The sequence below is a fragment of the Sceloporus occidentalis genome, unplaced genomic scaffold, assembly GCF_023333645.1.
Source record: "Sceloporus occidentalis isolate IW3139 unplaced genomic scaffold, rSceOcc1.0.p SCAF_1, whole genome shotgun sequence".
Lineage (NCBI taxonomy): Eukaryota > Metazoa > Chordata > Lepidosauria > Squamata > Phrynosomatidae > Sceloporus > Sceloporus occidentalis.
This window is the reverse complement of record NW_028316981.1, coordinates 320,748,246-320,768,695: the sequence shown is the minus strand read 5'-3', so window position 1 is coordinate 320,768,695 and position 20,450 is coordinate 320,748,246. Positions and strand designations below refer to the sequence as shown.

The 20,450-nt window shown below is 48.6% G+C and overlaps 1 protein-coding gene across 1 annotated transcript in view; it reads right to left on the bottom strand.

Moving 5' to 3' along the window:
* LOC149324321 (putative cation-transporting ATPase 13A5) overlaps positions 1-16,174 on the bottom strand; it is a 51,984-nt gene extending 35,810 nt beyond the window's left edge. Inside the window, exons 1-12 of the mRNA XM_089488740.1 lie at positions 16,001-16,174; positions 12,842-12,871; positions 6,741-6,914; positions 4,971-5,114; positions 4,621-4,691; positions 4,447-4,527; positions 3,237-3,306; positions 2,637-2,771; positions 1,665-1,737; positions 903-1,034; positions 489-659; positions 198-355 (exon numbers count right to left, since the gene is read on the bottom strand). Coding sequence (XP_089344866.1) covers positions 198-355; positions 489-659; positions 903-1,034; positions 1,665-1,737; positions 2,637-2,771; positions 3,237-3,306; positions 4,447-4,527; positions 4,621-4,691; positions 4,971-5,114; positions 6,741-6,914; positions 12,842-12,871; positions 16,001-16,174 — 1,413 coding nt within the window. The remainder of the gene's footprint in view (positions 1-197; positions 356-488; positions 660-902; positions 1,035-1,664; positions 1,738-2,636; positions 2,772-3,236; positions 3,307-4,446; positions 4,528-4,620; positions 4,692-4,970; positions 5,115-6,740; positions 6,915-12,841; positions 12,872-16,000) is intronic.
* Positions 16,175-20,450: the final 4,276 nt, after the last annotated feature.

The following is a 20,450-nucleotide window of genomic DNA, read 5'->3' as shown; positions in this document are numbered from 1 at the left end:
CATTATAGAGAAATGGCAAGGGCCTCCTTTCTCTCAGGTTTCTTCATGGCCCAGAGCATTTCCCCACCAAACTGGAGCAGAATGGAGAGAAACCATGGACCTCCCTCTTGCCAGCAAGCGACACGGGTGCAAGGAAAGGGGTCTCATGCACCCCAGACGCAAGTGTGGCATTGGGGTCTGTTGTTCCTAAAACCCACCTTGTGGCTGGCATACACACACACTGTGTAGATCAGCCCCAGCACCCCAACCAAGGCCAGGCAGACAATGAACACAAAGGCCTCTTTGTAGAGCCTGAAGTTCAAGGGCTTCGGGTAAAGGATGGACCGCACCAGGTCTCCTTTGGCCGTGTTGAAACCTGTGGGAAGATGTTCAGGGAACGTGTGACATCCCTGGATGGACAGTTTGGTCATGCGTAGGCAGTTTAGGGGGAAGATGAAGATCCCCCCAAAACAAAGGGAGGAGGGGAATCACAAGTCCGGTCATCTCACCCGTCTGCAGGACAACCGCTCTGGCCGGACCATCACCTGACCACCTGGTCTGGATGATCTCCGTGCCGCAGAAGAGGATATGGCGCCGGTACTCTTCTCCGCAGTGTTTCCTCCAGGGAACAGTGTTGTCCACGCGGGGCAAGGGGGTCTTGGTCACTGGCACACTCTCCCCTACGAAAGCATGGCAAATCCCATTGACACAGCCCCCTTGGTCACAGACAGTCAGCAATAGCTACACAGAACCATCCATGGGCTCAGCCCTTTGCAGAAGGAAATGGGACAGATTCCTGCCCAAATGTGTCCAGACCCCACACTTTCTTCCCTCTCCGATAGCCATCTGCAAGGCAGCCCACCCAGAAAGGCAACACAGGCTCAAGGCAAGGGCAATGGGGGACGACCAATGCTTCGTCCCACCTGTGAGCATGCCCTCGTCCACCATGCAGCCTCCGCCGATGAGGATGGCGTCACAGGGCAGGGAGAGCCTCTGGCCTTCCAAGAGGAGGACGTCGCCTGGGACCAAGCGGCAAGACTCCGAATCGTGGCGTCCTGAGGGGGGGGGGGGCGAAATCAATAGAGGATGAGTCCTAGTCCAACATTCAAGCCACTCCACCATGCTGTCTCCTCAACTTCAAGTCAACTCCAACTTTTGGTGACCCTGCCCTTGAGTTTTCCTTGCCAGATTTCTTTGAAGGAGGTCAGCCATAGAGAGTGTGGCTTGCTGAAGGTCACCCAGTGGGTTGCCAAGGCTGGGCAGGGATTGAAACCCCAATCCTCCAGAGTCCTAGTCCACTACATGGCTCAGAAATACATTTCTGGGAGGCCTTCTGGCTCTGTGAAAGCTTTGGCTCAACTGGCCTCAGGTTCTCATCCATTATTATCTTCAGGCTGAGAGAGGAGAGCAATGTGCTGCCCATGGATGCCAGTCTGTACAAAGCAAAGCATGGAAGCATATTATGAGAGGCTTCTGTCAGGGAACTGGTCTCCTAGAAGACCATCTGCATGGGCTTCTCTCATTTCTGATATATACTGGTAACCACTACCAGGAAGTGTATGTTGATGGTGGGATGGGATGGGAGGCACCAGCCATGGAGAGCTTTTACCATTGTGGTTAGAAGAGGGCCAGTTTAGCCTTGAAGGTGGAGGCAGAGGAATCATGCCCAGGGTCACAACACGCACCTTCGCCTTTGGTCCAGACCGTGACCTGGACCTTGTTGTGCTCCTCCACCAAGTTGTGCAGTTTGATGGACTGCTGTGGGAAATAATGACAAGAGAAGAAGAGGTGACATGATTGTTGGTTGTTGTTGCACGCCTTCAAGTCATTTCCAACTTAGAGCAATCCTATGGTGAAGCTATCACAGGGCTTTTAGGGCAGAATTTGTTCAGTGGGGTTTTGCTTTTACCTTCCTCTATGACCAAGAGAGTGTGACTTGTTCAATGAGTTTCCATGACCAAGTAGGGATTCGAACCCTCTCCTCCAGGGTCCTATAAGATGCAATGGTGTACACTGGACTTGGTCTGACATCCAAACCACTAGGCCACACTGGTTCAGGTGATATAAAAGCCATGTAAACCGAATCTGAATCCACTGATTTACATTCTGACACCTGGAGAGGCAGAAGCAAGCTTGCTATTTGGCATCCCTCTGTCAAACAAAAGGTGGGACAAGCTTGCTTAGGCTTCTCCAGAGAACAGAGCTTAAATCAGTGGATTCAAATAACAAGAAAAGAGATTCCACCTGAACTTGAGGAAGAACTTCTTTACTGCGAGAGCTGTTCAATGGTGGAAAGGATTGCGAGGTCTTTCAAGAGAAGGCATTGGGAGGGCATCTCTCAGAAGGGCCAAAAAGGACTTTTACAAAGCTTGATCTTGTGCCAGCAAAGTCCCTCTGGAGCGTTTGCCAGATGAACCTCCATGGATCAGCTGGAAAGATGGAGCTATGGCCGTGAAAGCAGTGTCAAAGTGCCTCATTTCTCCAGTGCGGATGGACCCTGAGATGCCTGATAATGAAAGGACTTTCTGGTTGACTTGCTTTGCCATTTGGGATTTGGCTGAACCGGTTGTACAGCCCCAGCCTAAACACAGCAGGCTGAGAACAAAGCAACCCCGCTTCACTTGTGGGTTCACCAACGATGTGGCAAAGAGGCTCACCTGCCGCAGGTCATAGATGCTGAGAGCTATGGAGATGGCAGAGAGGAGGAGGATGGCGACGGAGTACTCGACGTACCCTTGGCAGAGCCAGAGCGTCAGGGTGAAGGCTTGAAACACATAGAAAGGGTTCAGGATCTGCCAAGGGAGCAGAAGCCACAGTGTGATGCACCACAACAACCACCGAAGCAGTTCATTAAGACTGCATCTGCACTGGAGAATTAATACAGTTTGAGACTGCTTTAACTGCCATGGCAATCCTGGGATTTGACACAAAAGGCTAAATAGCTCACCAAACGACAAATCCCAGAATTCCATAGCATTGAGCCACGGCAGCTAAAGCGGTCTCAGACAGCATTAATTCTGCAGTGCAGATGCAGCCACAGTCTTGATAAACCACCTTGGCCCCATGACTTTTGGCTTTATAAGCCGCCTTGAGAGAAAGAGGCGCCTGAATTAAACTAAACCGTTCCATCTGATTATGGCACCAGCGCATTCAGTTCTGCCATTGTAACCCAGAGCCAAACCAAAGAGGGCCTTGGACCACCTTTGGCAGGCGATTCCTGGAAAGCCTTGGGGGGGGGGGGGGATATCAGGTGTTACCTCTTTGAAAAGCAGTTTCCAGACGGGCCGGATCTCAATTTCAATGGCGTTGGGTCCACACAACAATCTCCTGGGAATCAGAGACACAGAAGGGAATCCGTGACTACTCTCCAGGGACAAGAAGGAAATGCATGACCCCAAAGACGCAGGAATAATAATAACACTAATAATAATAATAATAATAATAATAATAGTAATAATAATAAATGTATTTGTATCCCGCTCCTCCAAACGATGGAAGTGGCATACAGTGGTACCCCGGGATACGAATTGACCGCGTTACGAAATTTCCTGGGTACGAAAAAGTTACATTGGAAAAAACTGTTCCGGGTTACGAAAGATTTTTCGGGTTACGAAATTAATTTCGGCGCGAAATTCAAATGTGAAGCGCGGCTAGCGGCTTTCCAGCGCCTTTTCGGGTTGCGAAATGTATCGGGTTACGAACGGCGCCGCGGAACGAATTAAATTCGTAACCCGAGGTAGCACTGTAAAGTATTAACCTGATACTTAGAATCATAGAATACTTTATGCCGCTTCCATTGTTTGGAGGAGCGGGATACAAATACATTTATTATTATTGTTATTACTATTATAACATGGAGATCCCAACAAATAAGCTGTTCCACGCAGCCAAATAGGGGACCCCACTCCTCTCCGAAAGAGTGTGTTCGACTGTCGAGCAGCTTCTCAACCTCCTTTTTGGACTGCTTTGCCCAGAACTGGACACAGCATTATTCCAGGTGGAGCCTGACCAGAGCAGAAGAGAGGCACTATGACTTCCCTTGATGCGAAAGACTAGACTTCTATTGATGCAAGCAAGAATGGTGTTGACTCATGTTCAGCTTGTGGTCTCCGAAGACTCCTAGAGAGCCCTGAAAGGCCTGGAAAGGTGTTAACTGTAACATGGAAAGGAGGAGGAGGAGGAGGAGGGCTCTTCTGGACCATCTGAACGGAGGACAGCAACCACAGCATCTTGGCCAAATGCAGGGTTAGCGTTGTCAATTGTTATTTCATTATTCCTCCTGTATCATTTTAAACACATTTGCCTGATGAAAAATCCAGTGGAGATTTGGGAGCTTGGAAGCTGCAACATTTCAAACACTTCCGAAACAGCAGCTAAGCGACAGTGGTTTACAAAGCAAGCAAGCAAGCCGAGAGGGGGATCCTGCCGAAATCTGGACCACTGACCCTGAGCTTTGGAGCAACCCACCGGAGGCCTTGCTCTTTCCTGGTCAGCCCTTCTACGAACCTCTGGTGAATCCCATGGCAAGTGCTGCTCTCCTCAAGAGACCTGGAAAGGGGACAACGCACAGAAGTCAAGCAGCGTTTCCAGTCAAGGTCCTTCTGTTTTTCAGAGTCTCCTGCTAATAATTCAGAAGCTCACCCGACTCTGACAAATGCTTTCCCAGATGCATCCCAGACATAGCGGACCTTTTGGACCTGGATGTATTTCACCTGCAAGAGCCACAAAGTGAAAAAGTATTAGAAACAACAAGGGTTGCACCTACACTGTAGAAATATGGCAGTTTGGCACTGCTTTTCAGCATCCTGGCTCCAGGCTATGGAATTCTGGGAGTTGGAGTTTGTTGTGGGGCCTTCCTTCCTTAAGCTCCACTCCGCTCTGGGCCCACAGCAAACTGCAACTCCCAGAATTCCATAGCCTTGAGCCAGGATGCTGAAAAGTCCTTCACTGCTTTGGCTAGAGTTTACTCCTTGCTTCCAAGGGAGGCTTACTTGCAAGTGAGGCCTGGCTATGGCTCTGTTTATGACAGATTCCCGGTCTTCTTGGCTGAAGAAACAATCCAGTTTTCCACTTTCCAGGAGACTCTGCAAGTCCAGAGAGAGCACCTTCTTCCTAGTGTATCTCTTAAATTCATCCTGGAGGCACAAATACAGAAACAAGGGGAGCTTTCGACAAACACCGCAATCCTGTTGGAGCGGGATTGATGTAGCCCCCACTAAGATTTATCCCATTATTAAGAACTCACAAGAGAGAGCAAAAAAACCTCATGAGTGAAAAGGGACACAATGGAAGGGACACAAACTTGTAGAAGGACGCATGTTGACTGGGCTGCCAGCCTTTGGGAACGTAGGCAAGGAAGGGGGGCTGAAAAGCTCCTGGCCAGACCTGCTCCCCAAAGTTTCAGCTTAACTTTGTAATTGTACTTTGAAGGAGCACTCTTTTGTATTGCAAACTGGCAATTTGCTCTAATTTCCTATCAAACAAGCTTCATTTATATACTGCTTGTGTCTAAGCAGTTTACAACTGCAAGCTAATTGCCCCAACAAACAACCTGGGTCCTCATTTTAGCGACCTCCTTGGAAGGATGCAAGCCTGAGTCCAGCTTGAGCCCTTTTGCTGGTCTTGAACTCGCAACCTTGTGGTTTTGAGTGAGTGACTGCAGGACAGGCAGCACTCAACCACTGCGCCACCAGCGCTCTCTTACACGTTTTTCCAGATCATTGCTAGAACCCTGTCAAGAAAAAGCATGGAACTGTCAAGCGCTGAGCTCTGGACCGCCATGAAGTGTCCTTGTCCCTAAAGAGGAAGACTCCAAAGGAAACCCATGGCGCAAAGATGGAGCGATGGGTGCCTGCCATGCTCAGCTGCGAAGAAATGGAGCGCCAACTTTCAAAATGGAGATTTTGAGGCCAAAAGTGCAGCAAAGCCTGGGAGGCCTCCAACCGCCTCAGTTCCTGACATTCTTGCGCATGTTCATGGCTCCATTTTGGCAGATCAGTCAGTCTCAGGAATGCATTGTGTCTGTCATACATGAGCAGCTGGCCGTACAGAAGCTGTCAGTCAAGCGGATGCCGAAATGCTTGACTGCAGACCGAAACCAAAAGAGTGAATATCTCTAAGGCGATTTTACAGCATTTTGAGCAATGTAGTGATATATTTTTTGGATCAACTCATCATTGTTGATGAAACATGGTTACACTACTATGATTTGGAGACTAAGCAACAGTCTTTGCGGTAGCGGCTCTTGGGTTCTCCAAGGAATAAGGAAGACATGTTGATGCCCCCCTATCTTCAAACAGTTAATGAAGAAAGCTCCTGTGGCTCACTGTGTCGATCTAAGGAGACCTTGAAGGGAAAACGACAAGGGAAGCAGTGGAAAGGCACTCCCTTTTTGCAGGAGAGTGCCCTTGCTCACAGGGCTGGCAAGACGAGGACCTTTGGAAGAATTTGGGGTTGGAGTGCATGGTCCATCATCCACTTGACTCACCAGGCCTGACTATTTCCTGCTTCCAAACCTTAAAAAGAGTTTGAAAGGGAGGACATTTTCACACAATCCAGAGGTGATAGCAGTATTTTAATGACCAGACATCAGATTTTTATTGGGAAGAGTTAAAGAAACTTGAGAAGTGAAGTGCCAGAGTGTTGAACTTCAGGGAGAGTATATGGAAGAGCATGTAAAAGGTTCATGGCTCCCAGTTGGACCGAGAACGGTCCAGCCCCCCTCCGTCCGCGCCGCGCATCATAAACCAAGAGGGACTGACCGCTGTCTGCAGCAAAAGGGTGTCGGCCTCCTCCAGGTGGCAGGGAGCGCAGTTGGCCCAGACGTCCCACTCTGGCCTCCAGTAGAAGAAGAGCAAGAGGACTCCAAAGGAGAAGACATATCCAGCGATGCACAGAGCCCTCCGGAAACCTTGGGTCTTGTAGCCAAATGTCTCCTGAGGATGGAAAAACCCAATGCCTCTGCATTAGCAAGTGTTTCGTTGAGAGGGACGCTATAGGAAGGGGCCTTTAACCGGGCGGTTAAAGTGGAACCATGATGCTATAACTGCGTAATGTGACCCAATATTCTGACTTGCTCCTGAGTTGGATACTTTAAGGAGGAAAAGAGGGCAGCAGTATGAAGGTCTGGGGCCGTTTGCTCTCCATGTGAAGATCCCACAAGGAGAACAAGCAGCTTTCCAGGATTCAGTCATTGGGGCCAGTTTAATGTGGAAGATTAATAATAAAATAATAAAAATTTATTTATATACCACCCTTCTTAAAATCAAGGCGGTGTACAACAGGAAAGCATACAATAATATAGCATACAATAATACTAAAAACACATTAAAACCAATACAATAAAAACAATAAAACTCGTGCCAGCTAACAATGCTGAAGAAGGAGGAGGAAAGGGAGGAAAGCAAATCTGGGACAAGAGTCAGGGGTAGGCCTGCTCGGAAAAATAGGTTTTCAACCCCTTCTTAAATTGGGTTAGGGAGGTAGCTGAGCGGAGCTCAACGGGAAGCAGGTTCCAGAGTTTGGGGGCCGAGATGGTAAAGGCCCCCCTAGAGGTGGAAGCCAATCTGGCCTCTGGGACATTTAGACGTTGCTGCCCGGATGATCTGAGTGTGCGGGGCGGATTATATGGAGAGAGGCGGTCCTCCAGATACCGTGGGCCCAAGCCATTTAGGGCTTTATAGGTAATGACCAACACCTTGTATTGCGCCCGGAAGCGAATAGGCAGCCAGTGTAGATCTTTAAGCACTGGAGTTATATGACTGGCCCTGGAAGTTCCAGTGACCAGTCGAGCTGCCATATTCTGCACTAATTGCAGCTTCCGAGTATGGTACAAGGGTTGCCCCATGTAGAGTGCGTTGCAGAAATCCAAGCGAGAGGTTACCAGAGCGTGTACTACAGTTTCAAGGTCCCTCCGGCCCAGGTAGGGACACAGCTGGCGTATCAGCCGAAGTTGATAACAGGTGCTCCTGACCGTCGCATCCACCTGAGATGTAAGGTGGAGCGACGAGTCAAGGAGCACCCCCAGACTGCGTACCGAGTCCTTCACGGGGAGCATAATCCCGTTCAGGACAGGTGGAACTACCGCCATCCCCAGGCCATGGGAACCTATCACGAGTACTTCCGTTTTCTCTGGATTCAGGCTGTTTTCCCTCATCCAGCCCATTACCGACTCCAGACAGGCCACGAGAGGAGAGACGCCATCCTCGGTCACTGCATCAGTCGGAGACATAGAGAAAACTATTTGGGTGTCATCAGCGTACTGATAACCCCGCGCCCCATGTCTCCGGATGATCTCTCCCAGCGGTTTCATGTAAATGTTAAATAGCATGGGAGACAGAATGGCTCCTTGAGGGACTCCAGTTGTGAGGGCCCTCTTATCGGAGCACACGTCTTCCAGCTGCACCATCTGGAACCTCCCAGAGAGGTAGGAGCGGAACCACTGGAGCGCAGTGCCCCCGATCCCCACCTCTGCCAGGCGCTCCAGAAGGATACCATGGTCTATGGTATCGAAAGCTGCTGAGATGTCCAAGAGCACCAACAGGGACACGCTTCCCCTGTCGATGCCCAGACGGAGATCATCGACCAAGGCGACCATGGCCGTCTCAACCCCGTAACCCGCCCGGAAGCCAGTTTGAAATGGGTCCAGATAATCCGTTTCATCCAAGATCGATTGAAGTTGGATTGCAACCGCCCTCTCGATCACCTTCCCCAAAAATGGCAATAGCGATACTGGCCGATAATTATTATGCATCAGGGGGTCGAGGGAGGGCTTTTTTAACAGCGGTTTTACAATGGCCAATTTTAAGCTGGATGGAAATTGCCCATCCCTCAAAGATGTATTTATAATCCGGTGTAACAACGAGGTTACAACCGGTCCCCCCTGAGCCGCTAGCCATGAGGGACAGGGATCGAGAGAACAGGTTGTCTTCCGAACACTTCCAAGGATCTTGTCCACATCATCGGTACTCACCAACTCAAACTGATCCAGTTTAACAGAGTCCACGGAGGCTCTGGACACCTCTATCCTAGGTTCTGCACTAATGCCGGCGTTAAGACCCTCGCTTATCCGAGAGGTTTTATCCGCGAAGAAGTTGTTAAAATAGTCACAGCAGGACTTAGAAGGTTCAAGGATCTGATTCAGGGCAGGAGGGAGCTGAGTTAGCTCCCTGACTACCCTGAATAACTCTGCTGGACGAGACTCCGCGGACGCGATACGAGCGCCATAGAACGAGTTCTTAGCCGCTCGTATCGCCTCTCCATAGTCCTCCAAAAGGCGGTCTAGGAGAGCCTTGTCGGCTAAGCGTATGTGTTTCCGCCAGCGGTGCTCTAGCCGTCGCAGGTCCCGCTTCCTCGCCCGGAGATCTTCCGTATACCAGGGCTTACATTTGGAAGCGGGCCTGAGAGGGCGCTTGGGAGCGATGCTGTGTATATCCCTAGAGAGACCGGTGTTCCAAATACCAGTCAGGGCATCAACAGAGTCACCGTCACTTCCAACCATGTGTCCCTCTAAGGCTTCCTGGAACCTCTTGGGTTCCATCAGCCTTCGAGGGTGGACCATCCTAATAGGTCCACCACCCCCGGAGGGGATCTGGGTAGAAGCCTTGATTTTTGCCTCCACGAGGAAGTGATCCGTCCATGACAGGGGGGAAATATTAATTATTTCCGCCCACGGATTTTCCGCATCCGTACAAAAAACCAAATCCAGTGTATTACCCGCAAAATGCGTTGGACCCGAAATCAGCTGGGACAGGCACATGGCCGCCATGGTATCCATGAATTCCCGAGCCGCACCGGATGGAACATAGTTGGCCGCGAAGGGGATGTTGAAATCACCCAGGACTAGCAGCCTGGGTATTTCCAACATCAGCTCCGAGACCAACTGTGTCAGCTCGTTAAGGGAGTCCGTTAGCGCACGGGGTGGCCGATACACCAACAGAATCCCTAGACTGTCCCTAGCTTTCAGGGTCAAGTAAATACACTCGATATAGGAGGTTTGACGGATGTGGTTCCTGGTGAGAGACAAGGTGTTCCTATATACCAAGGCAACACCCCCCCCCCCCCGCCCACCTAACCTGGACTGGTCCTTCACTGAAAACCCGGCAGGGAGGGCCTGCGCCCACACAGCATCCCCCTCAGGCCCAAGCCAGGTTTCAGTAATGCAAGCCAGGTCACAGTTGCTATCAGCTAACAGATCGTAGATGATGTGGGACTTGTTATTAATAGACCTGGCATTGCACAGGAGCAGAGACAGGGTTAAGTTAAGTAGTTATAGAAACACCCATTTAGACTATAGCTATTTGTTAGCCCTAATAACTACATATATATCTACCAATCTTTAATATATCACAAAACAAACTATATCGTTTAATGTTAAAGCACCCATAACCCAAAAGTAAAACTTAACAGCGTTATGCCGCTCTTCAATATCTCCCACTTAGAATCATAGAATCATAGAATCGTAGAGTTGGAAGAGACCACTAGGGCCATCCAGTCCAACCCCCTGCCATGCAGGAAATCCAATTCAAAGCATCCCTGACAGATGGCCACCCAGCCTCTGTTTAAAGACCTCCAAGGAAGGAGACTCTATCACCCTCCGAGGGAGTGCATTCCAAAGGCAAACCTCCAAAGAAAGATCACTCCTCCGTGTTCTTTTACAGTTAGCTCTTGCAAATTCCCTGCGGTTAGAAACACCCTTTCAGCCAAAGCCCTTTATGATTTTCTCACTTAACCAACTATAAATCCCATCACCCTCTTCCTTAACCTTATAACCTATCTGTCAAGGGATCCCATTCCTTGTCCTTCTCTGGATCTGCCACAGACTGGACTGCAGACAAGGCTCTGGTGCAGAGGGCAGTGGGGCCACTGCTTCCCTCAACGCGGGACCCTTTATGGCCAAAACAGATTCAAGAGCTTGGCTAGTATCAAGTCTGCAGGGCAACCCATATTCAGGAGCCCACAGACATGTCAGGCCCCATCTGCCCTGGTCAGTCGGTCGGTCGGTCAGTCGACCGCTCAGACTCTCCGGTGGAGGAAGAGCTGGCTGTGGCCAGCCTGAAGGTCAGCTCCCTGGGGCTGCTGGAGGGCTGCTGGCTGTGCATCCAGAGCCTCCGTTGCTTTAAGGGCTTAATCTTCACAAGAACCAGTTGTGGCCATTTGTCCCACAAAGGCGTTGCCGACGGGGCAGAGCTGCATAAGGCTAATCCAGAGCTTGGAACAAGGAAGAGAGTGCCTTTGATGCCAAATGGCAAACTCAGCCAAATCCACAAGGTCTAGCACATTCCTCACTTGCCTGGAAGACAATTTCATGGTCCAAAAGGTGGAAGAGGCAACAAGGGGGTCAGCTATTTTAGATCTGATCCTAACCAACAAGGATGACTTGGTTAATGGGGTGCAAGTGGTGGGATCCTTAGGTGGAAGTGACCATGTTCTCCTGGAGTTTGTTATACAATGGAGAGGAGAAGCCAGGCATAGTCAGACACGCATCCTAGACTTTAGGAGAGCGGATTTCAGTAAACTTAGAGAAGTATTGAGGGCGATTCCATGGTCAGAAATACTAAAAGATAAAGGAGTTCAGGATGGATGGGACTTTCTCAAAAGGGAGATACTGAAGGCACAATTTCAAACAGTTCCAGTGAGAAAGAAAAACGGGAGGTGTCTCAAGAAACCAGGATGGATGACTAAGGAACTTTCAACGGAGATGAGTTTGAAACGGAAGATGTCTAAGAAATGGAAAAAGGGGGAAATCACAAAAAAGGAATTCAAAGAAATAGCAGGCATTTGTAGGGTAAAGTCAGAAAAGCTAAAGCGCAGAATGAACTCAGTCTTGCTAGAGAGGTTAAAGACAACAAAAAGGGCTTTTTTGGATATGTCCGCAGCAAAAGGAAGGAGAAGGAAAGCCCTAAGAAGAGAGACTTGGGACGACGTCAAACGAGAGGAATGTCTCCCAAGTTCAAAGAAAAGAAAAGAAAAGAAAAGAAAGTAGGGCCAGTTTGAAAATGGACGCTTTTACGCAAATGGTTCTCAAATGCACAGAAAAACACAGCGCCTGCCGCAAAGCCAAAATAGTGCCAACGCAAAAGAAATTATCATATGAATATGTACCCTTCGTAGTCTATTCGAATTCGAATCCCTGCAGATGCGCAGTAAGGGCAGAATCGGATTGTGACCTTTTTACACTTCCGGCAGGGCTTGCCTCCGGTTCCCATGGTTTCGCTTTGTTTCACGTTATTGGTTCATTCACTACCCTTTATTTCACATTATTTAGGCAATTCACCAATTTGAAACCAGTCCAAAGCAACCTTGCGCTTGGTTTGAGCATTGGACTATGGCTCTAGAAAGCAGGGATGGAGTCCCTCTGGGAGACTGGTGCAAGTCACGCTCTCTCAGTCTCCTCAGGGAACGGCAACGCCCCATCTGAATCAACCTGCCAAGAAAGCCCCAAAAGCAAGGTGGGGGTCCCCAGATGCTTGTGTGTGTATGTTTGTCTCTGTCTGTGCCTTTAAGTCCCCAGCTATGGGGAGAATGGGGGGAGAAACAGAGCCCCTCTGTTTGTAGATGAACTGAAGCACTTGGACCACGCTCTACAGGCCAATGCTTATTCCAACTCAGGCATCAGAAGGGCTGCCAGGCCCAGGAAAACCCAGAGCAGTGAAGGCAAGCAGCCACTGGTTGGGAAAATGTTGTTCTTTCTTGAGGATGGTTAGAAACTCAGGAAAGATTGTTTAATCTTAGTAGCAGAGTTCACACAGCGGAATATGAGGCAAGCAGGAAAACTCAACTAGCTCACTCCTCTCCCATCCACGTGTCCCCAATAAAAACACAGTCACTTGGTTAAAAGTGAAAAAGGAATAAGTTTACTTACAAAATCATGTGTATGAAGAGATACACAGGTCTAGCTTCATGTTGCAAGAAAAATGAGGTAGAAAACATGCATCCCAGAAAGGTGCTACCCCAGCATCCTTTCATCAGCTCTGGACACAGGCAAGCAGATTACTAGGTAAGTAGATAGTAATGGCGACTCATCCTTGCTTCTTCTTCTTCTTGGGAACAAAAGAAATTAGGTGTCCTCATGGGTAAACAAGAAATGAGGAGTGGCAATGAGTAGGGGTTGTTAGTAAGCAATAAAATACCAAAGACATGCATTACTAGAAGGTCTCAGCATGCGAAGTTGCTATATCCCAACACCACCCAAAGGGAAGGTATCTCTACCATACATCAAAGGAGTCACAGGCAGAATAGGGAAAGTGGCGAGGAAGCACAACCTGCAAATGGTTTACAAACCAACAAAGAAAATCCAGCCAATGCTTGGCTCAGCCAAGGACCAGAGAGACCCTCTCACAGCCGCAGGAAGAGTTTAGTGCATACCATGCAGCTGCAGGCAAGTCTCCATAGGGACCCCCAAACGCAGGAAGAGTTTAGTGCATACCATGCAGCTGCGGACAAGTCTCCATAGGGACCCCCAAACGCAGGAAGAGTTTAGTGCATACCATGCAGCTGCGGACAAGTCTCCATAGGGACCCCCAAACGCAGGAAGAGTTTAGTGCATACCATGCAGCTGCGGACAAGTCTCCATAGGGACCCCCAAACGCAGGAAGAGTTTAGTGCATACCATGCAGCTGCGGACAAGTCTCCATAGGGACCCCCAAACGCAGGAAGAATTTAGCGCATACCATGCAGCTGCGGACAAGTCTCCATAGGGACCCCCAAACGCAGCGTGCAAACAAGGATCAAGGAACATAAGAGACACTGCAGACTGGGCCAGCCGGAAAAATCAGCTGTAGCAGAACATGCCACTAACCATCCTGGGCATAAAATGCTGTTTGAAAACACTGAAGTTCTGGACCATGCCAACCACTTCCATGTCAGGATGCACAGGGAAACCATTGAGATCCACAAACACCTGGACAATGTCAAGAGGAAAGAGGAAACCCTTAAAGTGAACAAAATTTGGCTACCGGTCCTGAGGAATAGCAAAATAAGGACTCAGCAAATGCAAATGGGAAACCACTCAGAGTCAGGGGCTTTCCCAGCAGATAAAGATCCCCAATCAGCAGACACTCATCCTCCTCTTTTGCATGAGCCTCCCAACCTGAGGCCTGCCATCAATACAGAACAAGACACAGGCAAATCCCTCTGCATTCCCAGGCTCACACAGGAGATATAGACCCACTCTTTCCAGGCAAAGCATTATCTGAAGGTGCCAAAGCCACAGATGCTGCTGGCGAAACGTCAGGAAGAAACTCTGCTAGAACATGGCATTCACAGAGCCCCCCAAAAATCCCACAAAAGACTTTAATAAATGTTTATAGTTTACTTGCACCTAATCGGTATCCGAGTCTCTCTCTCTTGGGTGGTATGGTGGCGACTTCCGGTATTCACATAGGGACCCAATTCCGGCACGTGGCGTTGTTAGGGCCACCTCTTGGCATAGGAGCCCTGGTGGCGCAGTGGTTCAATGCCTGTACTGCAGCCATTCACTCAAAACCACAAGGTTGCGAGTTCAAGACCAGCAAACGGGCCCAAGCTCGACTCAGGCTTGCATCCTTCCGAGGAGGGAGCTAAAATGAGTACCCAGACTGTTGGGGGCAAATTAGCTTACTTGCTGTTCACTGCTATGATATTTGGAATAAATAAAACAAATTATTATTAATTATTATTTGAGCTAATTAAAAGTCCCCTAATTTGATCCTTCCTAACACTGGGAAGTGGGCTGATGCAGCAGACTGAGCCTACAAAGGCTTATGTTACAACCCTTTTCCTCTTTGTGAGCCTAGAACTGGGGTAGGCAACCTTATTGAGCCGGGGGCCGGGTTGCTGTCCCTCAGGCAACTGGGGGGCCGAAGCCAAAAAATAAATAATTAAATAATTTTAAAATAAATAAACCAGGACAAATGTAGGACAAAATTTTCAAATGGAAGACACTTTTTTTAAAAAAAATGGAGGACACGCGAAAAAATTTGCTGATTTTTCAAAAAATGTTAATATAAATGCATGTTTCTGAGGCTGCTATAGACAATTGCCCCCCAAAGGCCCTGGCGGCAATCGGCGGGAGGACCGGGCTGGGGCCGGTCCCAAGGCCTCGCCGGGCTGCATCCGGCCCACGGGCCGCAGGTTGCCTACCCCTGGCCTAGAAGGTTCTGCTGCAGGATCCCTTTCTATCTTCTTTTTGCAAGTACCAACTGCCACATCTTCTATCACTTTGTAGAGCTGCCTGTGCTCTTCTTATGGCGTGCACATCCTCCTGCAAGCAAGTGGGGAGCAACCGACGGGGCAGTTTCGGCAATCCCAGGGAATCAAGCGCCACACGCCATCGAGCAAAGCGCAACCGTTTTCCCAACAGTTACACTTCTGGAAGTCCACCAATGGAGCTGCGATCTGAATGCAGACATTACACCATGGCCAGAAAAGCACAACATGGTTGCAGATGGGGACTTACATGTGTGTAAAGACCAGCAGGATGCCAGCCATAGGCTTAGGCAGAGTCCTGGCCATGGCTTATGGCTGGACGATGGAGGCTGGTGGTCAAGGAGCTTCCCAGGGCCAGCCTTAATGCCAGGGAAAGCTCTTAAGAAGGTTTCCCTTCCCGGGGTGGCAGAAAGCCTTTGCATTGTGGATCCCCTTTCAAAATCTCTCCTTTTCTCTGAGAGAGACGCGACTTTTGCAGGAAGGCAGTGCCAAGCGGCTTTCCGGACGGAGCTGCTGCAGACTCTCTGCCATGTTTTGTACGGCTGCGCCGCTTGCACAACCTCATGGAGAGCAGCAGCATCAGGCTGGGAGCATCTAGGGCCCTGTCTTCAAAAGACACGTCCTGCCCTCCTCCCCATAATGACCAGTCCAGACAGCGCAGGGTCCAGTCCCTGGTTCTGGTGCAAACTGCGCAGATGACACCAAGGCAGTTTAGCACTGAGCCCAAAGGATACCCTTCTTTAAATGGACTAATAGAAGTTACATTTTGCTCTGGACCTTTTTGGAAAACCCAGAGCCCTCTGGAGCAATGGCAGGAGGATGCTGTGCCACTTGCCACTGCCATCTCTTGGCACGCCATGCGGGCATCAGTTGCTCCCTCCAAAGTCATAACAAAGTGCCCAGCAAAGTGGTCAAAGCTGACCTCAGAGGGAGCGATGGACGGTGGTGGTGGCAGAGCCGGACACATGTGCAAACGGCCACTGGCCCTCCGGACAGAGCACCAGGGCATGTCTGGGGCTAAAGGACGCCAGGTGGCTCCCAGAGTACAGTTGTCCCTCCACATTTGCAGCTTTGGCTTTGGCAGATTTGGTTATGGATAGATCTGATTAATACGTTCTCTCTAGAATCTCTAGGGCTTCCAATGTGACTCTATGGTCAAAGTCTGCCAGACATTTGCACTGGAGGACCTAGAGATTCCTATAGAGAACACATCTGTAGGTGTTTGTGAGTCTTCTAGCATTAGGCTTGCCATATCCCGCCTGGGGGCGGGGCTTTCCTGGTTTGGGGCGGGTCCACACGGTCCCGCCCCAGTTTGGCCCCGCCCCCGGGATTCCCCCCCCCCCAGTGAGGCCCTGGAGGCAGCTCCGCGATCATGGAGTCCTCCAAGGCCTCGCTGGGGCTTGGGAGACGCTGTCTCCCAGGCCCCAGGGAGGCCTTGGAAGCGGCGTCCACCAAGGCCTCCCTGGCCTGGGGCTTGGGAGACGCTGTCTCCCAGGCCCCAGGGAGGCCTTGGACAAGGTTTAAAAATGTAGGACCAAAAAAAAGGTCCTACATTTTAAAACCTTGTCCTACATTTCCCCTGGTTTGGAGGTCCTCGGGGATGGCAACCCTATCTAGCATAAATGCATGTCAGATCTTGACCACAGAATTGCTCTGGAGGACTTAGAGATCCCTAGAGAGGTGACCTCCTCCTCTTGCGTATGTGTGTATTTCCCACTTTCTCCCTGCGAAGGTGGAGGGTCCTTGTGGGTCTGCCCCAAAGGCCAGGGCCATGGCACCCTTTGGGCAGCCTCCTCCAAGGGCAGCCTTTGCGTTACGCGGAGGAGGAGCGTGTCTTCGGAGGCCGGAGGAGCCTTAATGGACACGTTACCCAGAGAATGGAAAAGTGGACAGGCCAAATAGCCAGAGGAATGGGAGGAACCCTTGGGATGCCTGACACAGAAATGGGGAGAAACAGTCGGTCGTTATGGGAATACAATGGGAAGCAAGGCTAAGATAGAATCCAAGTATAAAAGAGGGATAACGTAATAAGAAGAGAAGAAATCGGTATAAGCTGAGTTTTGATTTTGGGTTTTTTAAGATACTCTTTATTAGAAAGGGAAACTGAACTGTAAATACTAAAGATGCAAACAAGGAAAGAATGAGTGTTTGAGGTGAATGTCAGAACTGTATGGATGTGTTATTCTATGGCGCTAATGTTCCATCGGTTTAAAGTTCAATCAAAATGACTAAGAAAAATGTGTTGTGCGGCTTATAGATGCTCCATGTTTTGTGTTGTTTCTAAAATGTTTTTGAATATATATATATATATATATATATATATATATATTTGAGAAAAGGAAGAGGCAAGAGGAGCCTTTCTCTCTGGACTCAACATTTCCTGGGCAACACTCGCAAACATGGGGACTTGGTCCTTTGCGGAGGTTGCACCTGAGGGTTGCATAGTTGTGTATCTTAGGCTTGTATGTGTGTGTCTTGTGTAGTGGTTTGAGCACTGGACTACAGCCCTGGAGACCAGGTTCGAATCCCTACTCCTCCATTTAATCGTTTAATCATTTAACTAGGAATTCAGCTGTTATTATTTTGTTGGTGGTGGAGGGTTGAGGATTGCTTAATTGACGATTTTGTTGGGTTATGTATTGATTGTTATCTTCTGATAAGTATTTTTATTTCCTTTTATTGTAACCTACATTGATCCATAGGGAGAGGTGGGCTCATCATCATCATCATCTTCATCAGCATCATCATCATTCATGGAAACCCACTGGGTGACCTTGGGCAAACCACACTCTCTCAGCCTCAGAAGAAAGTAAAGGCAATCTCCCTCTGAAGGAATCTGGTCAACATCTGGAAAAAGCTGGCAGAAATTCACTCATTTTCGTGAAAAAAGCCAAACCTGGCCGTTCATCCCATGAATCTCCTGGAAAAGCCTGGAATTTCACACGACGTCACGCAAAACCCGCCATTCAAGTGGCCTCAAAGAAGCATGAACGCACATCTTTTTGCTTTTGGGACTTCAGGGACTGTCATGCGCTTTGATGCTCTTGAGACATATATTTAGTTGAGATTATATTAGCTTTTCTATGTATTAGTTTAGAAGGGAAAATAGAGACCTACAGCTTTAAGAAAGACAAGGACTGTGGGACATCCCAGTCTTATGCTGTCTCCCTCTAGTTAGTCTCAGTCTGTAGTAAGATTTCAGCCAAGTAAGTCAGGCCTGGAGAAGAGAGTATTTTCCTTTGACCAAAAGCTAAGTCCACAAAAGAAGAAAGATAGTCCTGAGAAGAAGAAAGATAGAATCCACCAAGAAGAGAGCAAGGTATTTAGGAAGGACTATTGAGAAAGAAGAAATCAGTTTCATGTTATTTGTGTTTATAACCAGTAAAGCGTTTGGAACTTAAGAAATGTGTGGACAAGTCTTTTGTTCTGGCTGTGATCCTGAGAGCCAGAGGCCTTACTGCACCCAAAGTCCATAGCCTCGCTCTTGGGACAAAACAGGGACAATGCATTTCAGATCGCTTTATTTGCGCAACTGCGCACGATAATCATTTGCGCAGTTACTCGCCATTTCCGCTCCATCTGCGGGATGCTTTCAATGCGCTGTAATCTCTCTTTAATGCCAGAATCAGCCCAGTGTGATAAACTCCCTGGAGATGAATGAATAAGGAAAATTGGGAAGGAAAAAGGATCTCAAAAGGAAAGACGTTGTTAAGGATGTCCAAAAGGTGAGGCGTTTGAGACGCGCTCTAATCAATGCTGGAAAGAGAAGCAGAATAGAGAGGCGTACGTTCTTCTTTCCTTTTGTAACGTAATGGGGAAATAAGCTTGACTATTCAATAGTTGTAGAGTATTGGGGAGGCGCTACGGGGGAATATCAAGGCATTTTGTATATTAATGTAGTATTACATTTCTTTTAAAATCAATACATTATTTTATTATTAGTAACCTTTATTTATAAAGCGCTGTAAATTTACACAGCGCTGTACATACAACAATACAGTTAGTTAAAAACAAACAAATGAATCTTGCCAAGCAAACTCATGATAGGGTTGCCAGAACTCAGAAGCGACTTGAAGGCACACAACAACAACAACAACAACAACAACCATATATATATATATATATATATCTGAGACAAGCATCCTTTAGGGTCATTTTCTCCTCTTTGGTGGATCTGGGAGAAAGCAAGAAGGTCTTGGAAATAAACAAAAACGTAGAATGGTTCAGAAAACACCGAAATACAAAATTCCTTTCAAACGGCTGTTAATAATTAAAGCCCTGAAGGAATAAACCGGTTGTTTTCTAAAACAACAGCCGGAGCCTTTGGCATAAACCTGAAGAGAGAGACGGGAGCGAAGGAGGCGATTCACGGAGGCGGCTGGCGCTGGGAATTCGCTGTTATTGCTTGTACTGCCATTTTGGTTTTGGATGTTCGTACAAAGTCCTTAGAAAGCCAGCAAGGCGTAGTGGAGCCTTGCATCATAAACCTTGGAGACCAGGGTTCGAATCTTGGCTCTAGCATGAAACCCAGCTAAAGCGGCCTTTGGCAAGTCACACTCTCTCAGCCGCCTCAGGGATGCCAAGGGCAACGCTCCTCAGAAAATGCTTGCCCCAAAAGCCCTGTGAGCGTTTCAGCAAACAACAAAACAATCTCTTTGGCTTTCTATTGCAATGTCTCCTTCCTTGCTTCAATGATATGCTGAAAACGTCATAAGAAAAGCAGAATTAGGATCAGAAAAAGGATGAGGGAAGATAGGAGGAAGCAGCATCTCCAGCCTCAAATACGATGCGGACAAAGACCCCGTAATATGATCAGAAGACATTCAGGAATTGGGGCAGTTAATAAGATGAAAGCGCAAAGGCAGCTCTGATGCCGAACATAAAGAACATGAAAAGAATGACCACAGAAGAAATATTCCATCTGGACAACAAGGAAGCTGAAATGGTTAAAGAACTCCATACTATCTAGGATCAACCATGGACCAGAATGGAGACTGCAGCCTAAACTTTGAATTAAGACCATGGCTCCTTAGAACCCTATAAATGTGAGTAGGTTGGTTATCGCAGCAGAAAAGTCTGCAAGGTCCAGTGCTTCTGGCATCGCAGCCACACAAGCCTTCATCTGGAAGCGAAAGTGGCTTCAGCCTCAGAGAAAAGGGACAGAGAGAAAAGGGACAGGAGCCCTTCCCAAAAGAAGGCGAATGAGACAGAAAAGGCAGCAGGAGCTCTAGATGTGGGTTGTTTTCAACGGGCATTTGGGAGGAGGAGAGAATCCCTATCTGGGA